Source organism: Drosophila virilis, chromosome 4 (assembly GCF_030788295.1).
Source record: "Drosophila virilis strain 15010-1051.87 chromosome 4, Dvir_AGI_RSII-ME, whole genome shotgun sequence".
Lineage (NCBI taxonomy): Eukaryota > Metazoa > Arthropoda > Insecta > Diptera > Drosophilidae > Drosophila > Drosophila virilis.
This window is the reverse complement of record NC_091546.1, coordinates 14,314,771-14,328,996: the sequence shown is the minus strand read 5'-3', so window position 1 is coordinate 14,328,996 and position 14,226 is coordinate 14,314,771. Positions and strand designations below refer to the sequence as shown.

The 14,226-nt window shown below is 44.3% G+C and overlaps 2 protein-coding genes across 2 annotated transcripts in view; both read left to right on the top strand.

The window, feature by feature from the left end:
• Dus1 (Dihydrouridine synthase 1) overlaps nt 1-14,226 on the top strand; it is a 37,561-nt gene that overhangs the window by 15,242 nt on the left and 8,093 nt on the right. The window lies entirely within an intron of this gene.
• On the top strand, nt 283-11,538 carry LOC6628716 (uncharacterized). The gene has a single exon (XM_002051853.4). It carries the CDS (start codon nt 1,371-1,373, stop codon nt 4,395-4,397), a length of 3,027 nt encoding a protein of 1,008 aa, XP_002051889.1. The 5' UTR covers nt 283-1,370; the 3' UTR covers nt 4,398-11,538.

The following is a 14,226-nucleotide window of genomic DNA, read 5'->3' as shown; positions in this document are numbered from 1 at the left end:
AATATCTGTAAAGGGTAGATAGAAATAATGTTTTTTAGTCTTTAAGAAGAAGAGCCACAATACTTGAATAAATCAAGACGTACTGTTCAGTCTGTCCTTGGGTATAGCCCAGTTGGGCATTCTTATTTGATTAATCATATATTTTACTTTGTAGAAAATTCTTGAACATATTCAAGTGGTTTCTATGGAGTTAAGCTGTTGTGTTTATTTTCTAAAGCTTTTTATAAAATTTGTTATATTCGTTAAAAAGATAAGAAAATCATATAAGGCACAATTTTTCTCTCTCTCTCTCTCTCTTCCGCTTACATTCGAAATTGTCAACCGTCACGCGCTCATCTCCAGAACAAGCAGCTTCTCACTTTAACTCCCACACCTACTCTCCAATCTACCCTCAAAGCAATACACACATACACATATATATATGTATGTATAGCCAGATAGTTATGTGCGCCATCCCAGGCCGGTCTTTAAGCCCGAAAACGCTTTACCGGTAACCAGACAGCTGTGACACGCCGCGCTCTCTCTCTCTCACTCCTTTTGACTTCCAATTTCTAGCATCTTCAACCTCATCACATCATATTGGCTGCTTTCAATAGTGCAAAGCTTTTTTTGGAGCACACTTTCAATTCGCTTTCAACTTCAAATCGTTCACTTCGGCTCGGCTTTGCTCGGCTTGGTTTCGCCTCGCCTCGCCGCGCCGCGTCGTGTGCTTTCAATGGCAGGCGCTGGCTTCAGCGAAGCTTTGTGCACAGCGCGTTGCTCAGTTGCTTCGCGTCCGTCAGGCGAGTTGGTTCGTTAAGCGTTACGTTTTCGGTTGCTGCCTGCCTCTCTATTGCTCTCACTCTCTGTCTCTGTCACTCTTCTTCTCACCACTGTCGCTGTGCGTGCATATATGTTGTGTGCGTGAGAGTAGTGCTTGTGTGTGTGCGGGTAGCCCAAACAAATAAGTGAAAAATATAAAGAAAAAAAAAAAAAAAAAAAAAACAAATCATAGAGCAAGAGTCCTTGTGTATGGGGGTGGCAGCGCAGCGACAACCCTATAAGCACCACCCCCTTGGAATGTGTTTGCGTGATTCTTAACTGCGCCATTGACACAAACATACACACACACACACACACACAGACACACACACAATAAACAACAGTAAACACAACAAAGTGACAACAGACAACAACGAAGTGCACAGCGCGCAGGATAATCGCAGGCGGATTACATAAATACGCGTGGGCGTGGGCGTGGCAGCAGCAACAACAAATAGAAGAAGACGAACAACAACAACAGCTGTAATGTGCCATTGCCAGTTGTTGCATTCCACATTTCGCATCATTCGATCATCAATTTCATCAACATCATCATCAGCCTTAACAACATGCGCAACGCGTCCAGAGCGACGCCACTAGCGACGCCGCAGTCGCAGGAGTCGGAGCAGAAGCAGAAGCAGAAGCAGCAGCAGCAGCAGTTGTCGGAGCAAACGGATCACATAATAACCATCAGCACCGCCAGCCTATCGGAGCAGCTGCAGGAGCCGCCTCTCAAGCACTATACACAAGCAGCAACAACAATTGGAACTGGAACTGGAGCAGCAATTGGAACTGGAACTGGAAGTGGAAGTGGAAGCGGAACTGGAGCAAGTGCAGCAGCGATTGCCATTGCCAGTGGCTCATCGCATTCGGGCCCGGCTGCAGCCGCTTCATTGTGCCGGCTCAGTCAGCTGGTGAGCTATCAGAATAATATTGCCGACGTACAGCATAGGCGTGGCCGACGCCTGCATGGACTCCAGTTGCCGTTGCATCCGCTGCAGCTATTTGGCTGGCTGGTCTTGTTGCTGTTCGGCTTGGCCAGCTATTGGGTGCTGATACCCGCCTTTCATGCGCCCATCCAGGGTCCACTCTACGGTCTAATCTCCGGCTTATATGTGGTGCACATTGCCGCCCATTTGACGGCGCTGCTCACCGATCCGGCGGACAAGGAGCTGCGTCGCGTGCATCGCAACGATCGCATTGTGCCCGAATTCGATCGCAGCAAACACGGACACGTCATCGAGAACGGACGCTGTCATCTGTGCAACATACGGACAACAACGCCGCGGACCAAACACTGCTCCGTGTGCAACAAGTGCGTCGGCAAATTTGATCATCATTGCAAGTGGCTGAATCACTGCATCGGTTCCCGCAACTATGTCGCATTCCTAATGTGCGTTGTCAGCGCTGTTGTGGCCACCTTGGTCATTGTGGCCGCCGTGATTGGCCAGATTGTGCTCTACTATGTGCAGCCCGATTGGCTGAGCTTCTATTGGTGCAACAGCCGGCTGGACACAACGCTGGAGTCCACGGACTATATCAACTTGACGCTCAGCTTGAGCAATGGCAGCATGCTGCTGCTGGAGCAGGAACAGGACCAGAATCAGCAGCAGGCGCAACACCAGCAGCTGGACGATGAGCAGCTGCAACTGGAGAATCTGACCACGGTATCCACATTGCTGCAGAACTTTACGGCGCTGCTGGAGCAGAGCACGACTGGGCCACAGTTGAATCATACGGTGACGCCCCTGGTCGCCGGTATTGGTCTGCATGAGACCATCTACTTGCTGCTGCTGGGCGTGCTCGGCCTGCTGGCGGCGATCAGTGCCGGGCTGTTGCTCCATTTGTGCTTCTTTCACATCTACATCTCGTTTTTGGGCCTGACCACGTACGAGTACATCAGGAATCATCGACAGGCACAGGAGGCCAGGGCCAAACAGCTGCTGGAGCAGGGCAAAAATGGCGTGCACTTCAATCCCAATCTGCCCACAGTTAATCATCCGTCCAAGCTGGCTACCGCCGGCACAGCCCAGCTCTACTGCTGCTCTAATGTGCCACATCCCAATCAAAGGCAACAGCAGCAGCTGCAGCCGGACACAGCAGCTGATGCACAGCGTCTGCACTGCTGCGCCAGCTCACGGGAATATCATCAGGCACGCCAGGCCATCTACATGTGCTCGCTGCTGCAGGAGCGCAGCAGCAGCAGCGAGCGTAGCCTGCAACTGGATCTGGATGCGGCACCGTTGCGTTCCTTTCACTGCTGCTCCAGCTATGCGGCCGGCTCGATGCAGCGACGCGTCAGCGCCGCGGCCAGCGTCAAGACGGCCCTGGAGCCGGCCACGGTGCGCCAACAGCGGGCGCAGAGATCGGCCGGCTATCTGCAGTATACGGAACAGTGCACCTTGTGCACCTTTCGGCTGCGCAGTCCATTGCGTGGCGGCGGCAGTGGCAGCGCAGCGGGCAGCAGCAGCACCCGCACGCTGGCCAGCCAAACGGCCACACCCACATCGAGCGCCTCAGCAGCGGGCAACATATCGAAGCACCAGCGCTGGCGCCGGAAATGGAACTGCTGCGCCAGCGTGCCCGACAGCCCGGATGTGCCCAACGATCTGTTGGCGGCGCTCAGCTATCGCGAGCACGCCAAAATGAATGCCAGCGAGCTGCCCGTCCAGTTCATACGCAGCCTGAACGGCGGCCTGGAGCTGCCACAAGCCGAAGTTGCCGCCACCGTCAATCCGCAGCTGCCGTTGAAGGCGCCGCGCAGCTCCCGGCTGCGGCACATGCTGCGCCTGCTCGGACGCTACAGGCGGGCGCGCTGTCAGCGCGGCGCTGCCGGCGCCGCCAATCAGGGCGTGGCTGCGGCAGAACAGCATGTGGCCGCCATCAAACAGAATCAGATACGTCCGCTGCAGCTGCAGCCGGGCCGCGGTTACATGTCCAATGCGTCCAGCACAACGACAACAGCGACGCCGCCGCCGCCGCCAACCATCAGCTCGCCCAGCCGCAGCGGCAGCAGCAGTGAGCTGAGCAGCGATCTGAGCAGCGAGCCGTGCACCGGCAGCCAGGAGCTAATGCTGCTGCCCACCAGCGTGATACGGGAGGATTGCGTGACCACCAGCTATACGTTGACGCTGCCGCCGGCCTTGCCGCCGCCCACGCGCCGCAAAATGCCCAACGCCAGCGAACTGGCCGAGTTGGCCGAGACGCTCGGCTTTGTGACCAGCCATGGACAGTCCACGTCGCCGTCGCCGTCGCCGGCACAGTGCGCCAGCCGGCAGCTGCCCGGTCTGGGCAATGTATATAGACGTCAACGTCGCAAGCATTTTCTGCGCACACGCTCGCCCACATTGTCGCCGATACACGAATCCGGACTCTCGAATCCGACGTCGCCGCAACCATTGCGCCATAGCCTGGCGGCGGTCAGTGCCAGCTCCATTGCCAGCTCCAACAATGCCAAATGCTCGCCCATTGTGGCGCGTTCCACGGCCACGCTTGTCCAGAATCTATGCAGCCTCGCCGGTGGCAATGAATCGATGCCCAAAACGGCATCCAACAGTTCGCTGCAGAGCATCAGCTCCAATTCGAGCAGCAACTAAGAGCAGGAAGGATTTACAGAGCGAGCAAGAGAGAGAGAGAGAGAGGAGGGGGAAGAAGAAGGGGCATTGTGGACAGTTCCTTGCATGGTTTCTGGCTAGTCTATAGGTTAGTTATAGTCGCCGTTTTTCGCCCAGTCCAGTTCAGTTGAGAGTTGAGGGTTGCGAGTGATGCTTAGACTTGGGGCCTTCTTCGTAATTCATTTTATTTAAGTGAGATTAAAAAAAAGATTATTTTCACTTGTTTTTGTTTTTAGTTTTTTTTATGCTCTTGATGATAATCTTCTTTAAACAACAAAAGCGCTAGAGAGATCTTCTTATAAGATCAAGCTTACCGTAATAGGTAATTTACAGTTTGAAGGCCACAGTTTAAGAGTCACTGAGCTAAATTACTAAATTACTTATTTAGCAAAATTTGTTTACTTACTTTCAGTTATTTGGCTTACTTTTAAAACTTTTCTGTCGTTTTATAGCCACGCCCATTATGGTCAACGCATGTCTAACTAAATGCGTACAGTTTCAATTTACAGTTTGAGGCGCACTGACTAAGGCTCACCGCGGCTAACTTAACTAGTCGATTAGTGGAGTAGGCGCTGTTATTATTTATTTTTTTGCAAATTTCTTGATTAATTATTATTAAATTAGATTCAATTCATCAACTTGTCTTGTGGCTCCGCTTTTGTTCTATTACAAGACACCTGTGCAATGATTTAGTGGAAGCTCGAACTTTGTTTTTCATTTATGAACATCTGTGGTAATGCTTTCCATTGGACAAGCCACACAATGGCTCAGCCTGCTTGCTAAAAGTATGTTGGAGATAATCAATTTCCCAGCAAGACTGGAAACTCCATTCACGGGGAGTTCGAACCCGCGTCCTGCTTGATAAATGCCGTTGTCTTCGTCTCTCCTTGCCCTGCCTGGTGATTTATCCTTTCGATTTGGCAGACTCTCGTTATTTGGCCGACTCTTGTGTGGGATTCAAGTGCTTTCATAGAAATCTGAATGTCTTTCGTTTTGTAGACTCAAATGTTTTATTTCCATTCAATGCGCATACATTTTGCGTGATTTGCACATTAACCCCGGCTCCTAACACCCCCCCCAGCTCTAGTTGTATCTATTGGTTGGCTTCGCAAGCGCGTTAAATATGCAACAGCATGACATGTACGATTGCTTGGAGGGGTTCCGCGAGTGTCGGGCAGATGGCAGAAGACGGGGTTGTGTTAACCACTGCGCCATGCAGTTGTATTTGGAGCTCTAACGCCCAGGCTCGATATTGATTTTTGGGTAGATGATTACGTGCTGCGAGCTGTGTGGGTTGTATCTGTAGCTGTAGCTGGGCTTCATCTCGATTGTGACTTTGCAACATTTGTGCATACAAAAGCCACACACATGTCGAACCGATGGGGGAACCATGCTGCAGTTGCCAAATTGTTACGCAAATGTTTTCATTTAAATTCAATTCAAATGCACTGACAAGACTTGGCAACTCTGAAAATAGTGTGTGTGTGTGTGGGCAGCGTCGAATAGAATACGGCGTGTTTGGGGGCAAGGTTCTTGCGTAATACGCAGCATACACTCAGAGAAATATCTATTGCTATATTCGAGCATAAATTATAAAGAATTAAAAGTGTTAATTTTTATTCCTTAATGCATATTGCAGGGCTGCAAACACAAATAAATATTTATCTTTAATTCCGGACCAGCGCTTTCTCTCAGTTCGGCTCAAACCGGAATTTGTAGCGTATTTTTTCTGCAATATTTCTTAAAAATCAAACACAAACAAAATGTATCTTTAATTTTTAAACATGCTGCGTACCAGCACTTTCTCTCAGTTCGGTTCAAACCGACTTGCTGGAAATCAGAGCTTCTTTTCCTGCACACATTTCTTGCATATATAAATCATATTTGATTAACTCTCAAAGTAAAGTCAGAAGTAAAACAATTCTTCGCTGGCAATTCAAAAAGTCCTTTAAGATTCTTGAATTCGTCCTATTATTTCGCTGAGTGTAGAAGAATTTGTGCGGCAAGTGGCGAACACAAACATCAAGTGGGCCGCCCCACAACTGGCACTTTTGCAACTTGACAAATTTAATGAAAAAAGTTGAGCTTCCATTGTACCAAAAAGCGCATGTAAAACATATGAAGAGTTGAAGGGAAATATGCATGCATATATACGCAAAAATGCACATTAAATATGCGAACAAAACTGAATAATTAATGCACCTGACGGGGAAAATAGAGTGTGTGTGGAAATGCGTCAAAAATTATTTGATTGAGTCGGGACTGACAGGCAGACAAGTTGACTCCAACTGAAATGGATAGCTTAGATATTTCTCGACAGACGCTCGTGTTATTGGGCCTGACAGACAGACAGACAGGCAGACAGACAGACAGCCGGGCAGACAGTCAGACCGATAGACCGAGGAGCAAAAGCAAGGGAAAAGTTCGAATATTTGATAGCAGCTCAGTTGGCATAGTTGAATGTACTGTAGCTACAGACGAAACGAAGGGCATACAAAAATTCACAAGCTCTTTAGTTATACGCTCTAACAATAAAATGCCGAAGTCACCAAATTAGAAATGAATTTTCTAGTATAGTATATACAAAGCAAGTATCTATAATTTGTTGATCATAGAAGAATATTTAGGATATGCGCGAGTCGGACTCTTCAGACTTTTATATTTCTATAAAATAATTATTGCGAAAATATGCTTAGAGCAATAGCAAGCCACAAATTTTTCTTCAACTTCAATCAAACTTTGGGTAACCAGTCTTTAGATTAGTTTTCACTGTAATTTGGCTCATGCAGTAATGCCTCACTGATTTGTCTATTTATGCCGGCAAAACGTCTGGTCACACTGACAATTGACAATTGTGCCACAACTGGCAAAAGTTAATTAAAGTCTCTAACCGCGCACACACACACATGACTATATGGTTGCTATATTTAGTTGTATTGTTGTTGTGCCTGCTAGAAATGTTATTTGTAACCCCTTCGAACGCCCCGACCCAGCCACGCCCCAGCTCTAATTCTGTCACCCAACTGACTGACATGCATTTCATTTTGGCGTGTCTCGTGTGAATGAACTAAAATAAACTAAAACAAATGCATATGCTTAGTTCTTTGACTTCGAACCCGTTTGTTAAATGCGAGCCGTTTTTGTCTCACGTGTTCAAAAGTCGAGCACTTTTTCAGGGCAGCTGCTCATTTCCGGTCGAGCAAGAAAAAAAACCACTGCATACTTTGTGGGGCGCAGTGCACTCGACGGCGCGTGTGAATGTCTGTGTGTGTATTTGTGTGATAAAATGCTTAATTTGATGGCTCTTGGCATTAACAATTTACAGCTGCACCTGCTGCCACTCACGCACTCACACACACACATATACTCTGATTTAATTAAAATTTAGCTGCTGTCAAGAGGTGTTAAACATTTAAGTTTAGTATCAGCGCGGAGTTCTTTTACTTTGTGATGCGTTTTGTGTCTCAAAGCTTTTTTATAGCTGTATTTACAGCTTGTTAACTCAAATTTGGTTTAAACCCAAATCAAATATAGCTTACGTTAGCTTTGAATAAATTTCAATTCAATTCAATTCATTCAAAGGATATAACATACCATCTTTCACTCATAGCAAAATACCTAGGCACGTTTTGCTTGGAATTATAAAAGCTTTTGCCTAGCAAATAGGCAAGAATGTCATCTAAAGATATTAAATATGAGCGTTACCTGGGAGCTAAGAACAACTGTCGCCTGCGCGACACATTTGCGATAGCTACAATAGGCACAAAAACATTACTTTGTTCTATTATAAATATATATTCGAAAGGGTATTTAATTAACATTTCGTATTACATTTGCAATTGTTGGCTTTTCCATTGCCATACACTATTACCTCCCCCCTACCCACCCTTTGCTGCACCCTGCTGCCCCCATAAACTATTCTCTGACACCGGACACATGTGTGAAAATTGCACTGGGCGCTTGTGTCCGACATTTGACGCAGAGTCCAGTTGTGCCGCGTGCAGAAAAGACAGAAAGTATGAAAAACCTTGAAAAATGCCAAGGTTCGAAGTGTGTTGGTTTTTTTCTAAAAAGTGGACGCAATAGTTTACCTTTGATATTACGAGCCAGAGGCAATAAATTTGCTTTAGATATTCCCATGAAGATACATATAGATACCCGTAGATGCCGCAGCTCCCGGCCTTTGGGATGTACACGCATTTCCAGGCCATATTTACGTACTGAAAATTTCATAAAGATCGGACAATAAATTTCCGAGTTAATCCCATCGATAACATCCCAAGTGAGGGACTAAGGGAAGAACAAGCACGGCAGCTCCTCGCTGTGTACAGGGTATCTGCTAGTCGAGCAGACCCAACTGTACAGCTTGTTGTTGTTTCTTGTTTTTCCATTGTCTGTTGTGAATTGTGGCTATTGCATGAATTTCTATTATTATTTTCTTTTCTAAATATTTGACTTTAATTGTCTGCGCCTGGACGACAGGAAATCGTTTGCTCCAGCCAGTTTTGGGGGGCCACGCCCCCGCCGCCTAGCAACGCCCTCGACTTGAAGTTGATTCCGAGTTGTCTTCTCGTTAAAGTTTGTTTATAAGGTGGAGCTCCTAAGCCTGTCCCATGGCAACTTCGAGTTGTAGTCACAACCAATTGTTGTTGCAGCCGCATCAATTATAAATTCAACGTTGCGCCTTCATTTGCCACGGACACGCAACAAGCCCAGCCAGAATTTGCATAAATGCCTGCCGAGGGCGTCGAGGGCGTGTCACTAGACACAATTGACTGAACTAGTCTCGAAAAACTGTACAGTGATACCTCTGCTCTCCTAAGCGCCTCGCTCTTACTCTCAATACAAAAATCAAAATCTAGGCAACATTTCATTATTTTTCACATATTCATGCGACTTGTGTCCGTTTTGAGAGGCTCCACTGTAGCAGGAGCGCCAGCTATACAATTTCCATTACGGACTTATTGTGCTTGAATTATGATTGATTTACTTGGAAATGGGCGCCGCTGTCATCAGTCGCCAAACATTCCAGACAGACACATGGATACATGGAGGGAGACTCGACCGCTTCCTGCGCCTGCTTTGACGACTGGCCTACTCCTACTCCAGCGCCAGCTCCAATAACTGGTTGTCATTAGCAATCGCCGTTTTGGGCGTTTCTATTAGTTTGTGGCCCACGCTTGAACTCTGCCTGGAGCTGCAGACCCTGCTCCTGCCCCTGCTCCTGCTCCGTCATTGTTTGCGGCTCGTTGTTTTTTTTTTTTTTTTTTTTGGTAGGAGAGAACTCACCTGTCGCCTGTCCTAGGAAGCATGCCACGACAATTTCTGCCTTGCCTTGCGTCTCTTTTCTTCCCTTCTTTTCTTTTCTGTTTTTTCTTCTTTTCTTTTTATTTTTGGTTGGTTCAACGAACCTTCTGCCTTTGTTTCTATGCAGCTCAGCCAGCCGTAGCCCTTGCTGCCGCTCGCTCTACGGCATTTAATATGGTTTTCAATTTAGTTAATGACTTTTCAGATAGGCCTTTTATTCAAAACTGTAACTGGAGACGGGGAGGATTACGTGTTTATGGTATGGGGCATTTGGGGCAGTTAATGAAGTATAGGCAAATAAATAAACACCAAGTGTATGAGACTGGAAAATTGCAGTAAGAAAAGTAGCGGGAAAACGATTAAGTAGCTGGAGAAAAACTAAAAATACAAATATTTACATTAACTACAAATTGCAGCATAATTTAAATGAAAGTTAATTGGGCATGCATGAAAAAATGAAAGAAAAATTACAAATAATTATTATAAAATATATTTTGATAAAATGTCCATGAAAAAAAATAAATAAATAAAGAAATAAAACAAAAAAAAGCAAGTGAATAAATTTGATGGAAATGCAAAACACAAATTCAATTAAATTAAAATAAAAAAGGCAACAAATTCAGTCCAAATATAAAATACATTACAAGTTGAGGCTAAATAGAATTAAAAAAAAAAGAAAGGAAATGATTTAAAAAATACAAAAAAAAAACGGATGTATATTTATTATAATGCTTTATATATATTTCAATTTGTATAATTCATGTATTGTTCTTAGTCATTAATGTGCTAGTATTTTTGTGGTATTTATGCTGGTATTTTATGTAATAAGGCAAATAAAAGAAATTAGCTGAAAATCGTCAAACAATACTACAAGTACACACAACACACGCTAGATGGCGGCACAAATATGTATACTGCCCCTTCATGACCCGGTTCCGGTGGCATTTTAAATATTTACCAGCAGACGGGAGCGTGTTGACAGTTCCATTGATGTGGCCCAACAGGGAACCCCTTTGTGGTCATCATGATCAACATTATGGGGCGCCCAGCAGCAGGCGGGCCACAGTTTGTCCGTTTGCTGTGTTTGCCAAAGGATTGTGGCCTCGATTAACGACTAAACTCAAACATTTGACTTGAACGCTTCACGAGAAGCGCACACTTTCCACTCACTATACACTATATAGATGTGTGTATATAGCATGTGCGCTTAATGGCCCTCAAATTAGCTTTTCCGCTGGGCCATAAAACTTTGTTTTCTTTCCAGGCTTAAAGAAGGCATTAAACGAACATATCACATTTGGTTCGTCATCTATGCTTATAGTTTTATGTTAAATGTGTTGTAGTTCTTGGTAAATGGAATTTTATTTCAATTATAAACAACCCAGATTTCTAGCATAGTTGAACTTCCGATCTCTACCACACGAAAGACTGTGATGTAAGGTATAATAACAATGTTTGTATTTACAATGTTGGCATATTTACAATGAGGTATTTACAATGAAGAGTTATAAGAGGAAGTTGCTCTCTGTGAAGGAATCAGACAGGACTCTGATCTCCGAACTTTGTTAGGCGCAGATAGCGTTTGATGAAAGCGTAGAAATATTTGCAGTATTTGTATATATAAATGTTTCCCTTAGTTAGCCTTACAGATTAAGAATATTTACGTTTTCTTCTTGCCTATGTTAAGATGAGACACAAATAAGCAAGATTACAGCAACAAATAATAAATAGTCTTGACTGGGAACTTTTCTGTTTTCTTCCTGTTCCCTTCAAGTTTAGACACAAATATAGAGTCCAGCCTGGTTTTCACAAGTTTTTTAAGGCATATTTAAAAAGATTAAGTAAATGCACAAGTTATTGAAAAATCAACTTTTCGTAGTGCGGACTTGAGCACAGAAAATAATATAGCCGCTGTCCAGCTTGGAGCTAAATATAGGGTATCTGCCAGACACTCTGCATGGACTGGAGCAGCCTTTTACTATATATATATATATATATATATATATATATATATATATATATAATAAACATATGTTGTTGGCAGACCTTTTATACAACTTTTAATTTGCTTACAAGTATTTCTCATGTGAAAATGTGTGTTTTTCGTAATCATTCTAAGCTGTTTGTTATGGGAAAATTCAACTTTATCGCCAGTTATTTAATCTGCAAATTATATATTCAATAATATAATTAGATAAGTTGCAAATGAAACGCATCGATTGGGCTAGTAAACATTATCAATTATGGCAACTGATGTTGCGTATACGCCACGTTGCCTTCGCATACATATGAGCAAGTATCGATACTTGTCGCGACTGCCAGCAAGCCGATACTTATTTAATATTTATGCAAATACGTGGCGTAAATTAACAAAGTAAATTCTTGTTGGCCTTTTATGCGTTTCCTGTTTGCCTTTCGCCGTTTGGCATTTGGGTTTTGCGACCTCATGTGTGTTTGTGCCGGCAAAACAAATCACACAAATGTGACAGCACACACGCACACACACACACACACACGCACACACTTTCACATGGGCTGCCTTAAGCCACGCACTCGGCCATAGAATGTCGAGGATTTATGGGAACGTGTCATTTGGCCCGTTTGTGCCTTGTGTGACGCCTGAACGCACATAAGTATGCAGCAAAAAAAGCACACTCACACACACGCACACACACACACACACAGACAAATAAATACACAAATAAACAAATTTAACAGCTGAAGTTCTCGCATTCATTTAACGTTTACTTCAACAATCTAACCAAGCGAGAGCCACCTTTTTGGGGCGGGCCAACGATTTCTCTACACAGTTAAATACACTTTCTAGCGAAGCACATTAGCTTGGCAGAGGCACATGATTTCTATGCTCTATACTTGAGTTTATTTATTTCAATATTTAAATTCAAACCAGAACTGAAACTAGATTTTAAATTTGTTCAAATTTCATTTTCAATTCTTTCGATATGAATTATCTTCAATTTGTACTTCAGCTTCTGGTATGGATTCGATTGTACTGTAGCGCATTGCGGCTTCGGTTGCCCGCAAAATTTGTGTACAATTTCTAAGATTTTCTTTTGCTAGCAAAGAAATGCAGCTGCAAAATGCGCATTGAGTGTACTCAGGACTTCAACACCTTCGAGCACTTGGCTCACACTTCACACAAGTCGCCCGCACTTGCTCTTCCACTCCCTCTCACCCACTCTCTGGCTCTGGCTTCGTCTCCATCTCTGTCTAGGTCTGTTCCTGCTTATAGCTTGGTAGTCAATCAGTGGATTTCACGTTCAATTTGCTTGTTGGGCTCATCAGGCATCGTTGTCTGGCCCATGCGAGCACAAATATAATTAAGTGCCAGGATAACACGGCAGCCAAACCCACACACACACGCACACAAACACACACACACACACTTAGCTCTAGGCACACACACATATATATGAGGAATAAGGCCTGCTGCTAGCATTGGCAGTAGCTTCATTAACGCCTCCCCTCCCCGTGGCGCTCTCCATGCACGTCTCAAGTTTGCGCAACGCTTGACTTTTTTATACCACGCCACCCTTCAAAGTGTTTACGAAAGGGTATACCGAAACTGAGAGAACGTATGTGCCAGGCAGACAAAAGAAAGCATTAACAACTCCAGAAAGCATGTAAATACATCTTCAGTTTGACGTGTAAAGCTAGGGTACTAAACTAAAGCATATCGATAAATATCGATGTATCCTATACTATCCGGAAGATCAAAACAGAAATATCGACTTTTTTTCTACATCGAAGATTACAAGAGATATATCAATTCCTCTGAATCTATCTTGAATGTAAAAAGAGAAATATCGATTTAGCTTTTTCTACCTCTTAGATTTAAAGACAAAAATCGATTTGGCATTTTCTAACTCGAAGAAAAATCGTTTTTTCTTATCCTATTTCGAAGATTAAAAGAGAAATATGGATTTATTTTATTCTATCTCGAAGATTAAACGAGTTAATATTTGAAAATTAGGTACAATATATGCACACCCGGAAAATCGATAATAAACGCAAAATAAAAACAAAAGTTATTCAGGAATACAAATTTGTAAAGCTAGCCGCATATCAAAAGGAGTGCATTTTGTTAAATTCTTATAAATGTATTATGAACTAAGGCCAGGGCATCTTTCAGTCAGTCAGTGTGGAGTCTGATACTTTGTTTGTTGCTCGGCTCTGGTCTCAGTTTTTTTTTTTTTTTGGAACAACTGAAGGCTGAGCTGACAGGCCGGCAAGCATCATTAGTCCTAATGAGCTGTGTGTAATAAAGTTTCATCCGAAAGTGTGCAAACAGAGTTGGGCCCGGGAAAGTCTGCACCAAAATAATTAATAAACCAATTTTAATTGCCGGCCGGCCAGGTAGTCAAAAGGGAAAGGTAAACTACAGGTATGATTTCTTAATTGCCAACGATCCTGGCGAAGTCCTTGTGCGACCTACCTCAGTGCTAGCCCAGCCCTTTGCCCAGTTCTCATACAGAGCGTCGCC

What these genes read in the sequence shown, in the direction of transcription:
- LOC6628716 (XM_002051853.4), top strand. Translation starts at nt 1,371, where the DNA reads ATGCGCAACGCGTCCAGAGCGACGCCACTAGCGACGCCGCAGTCGCAG.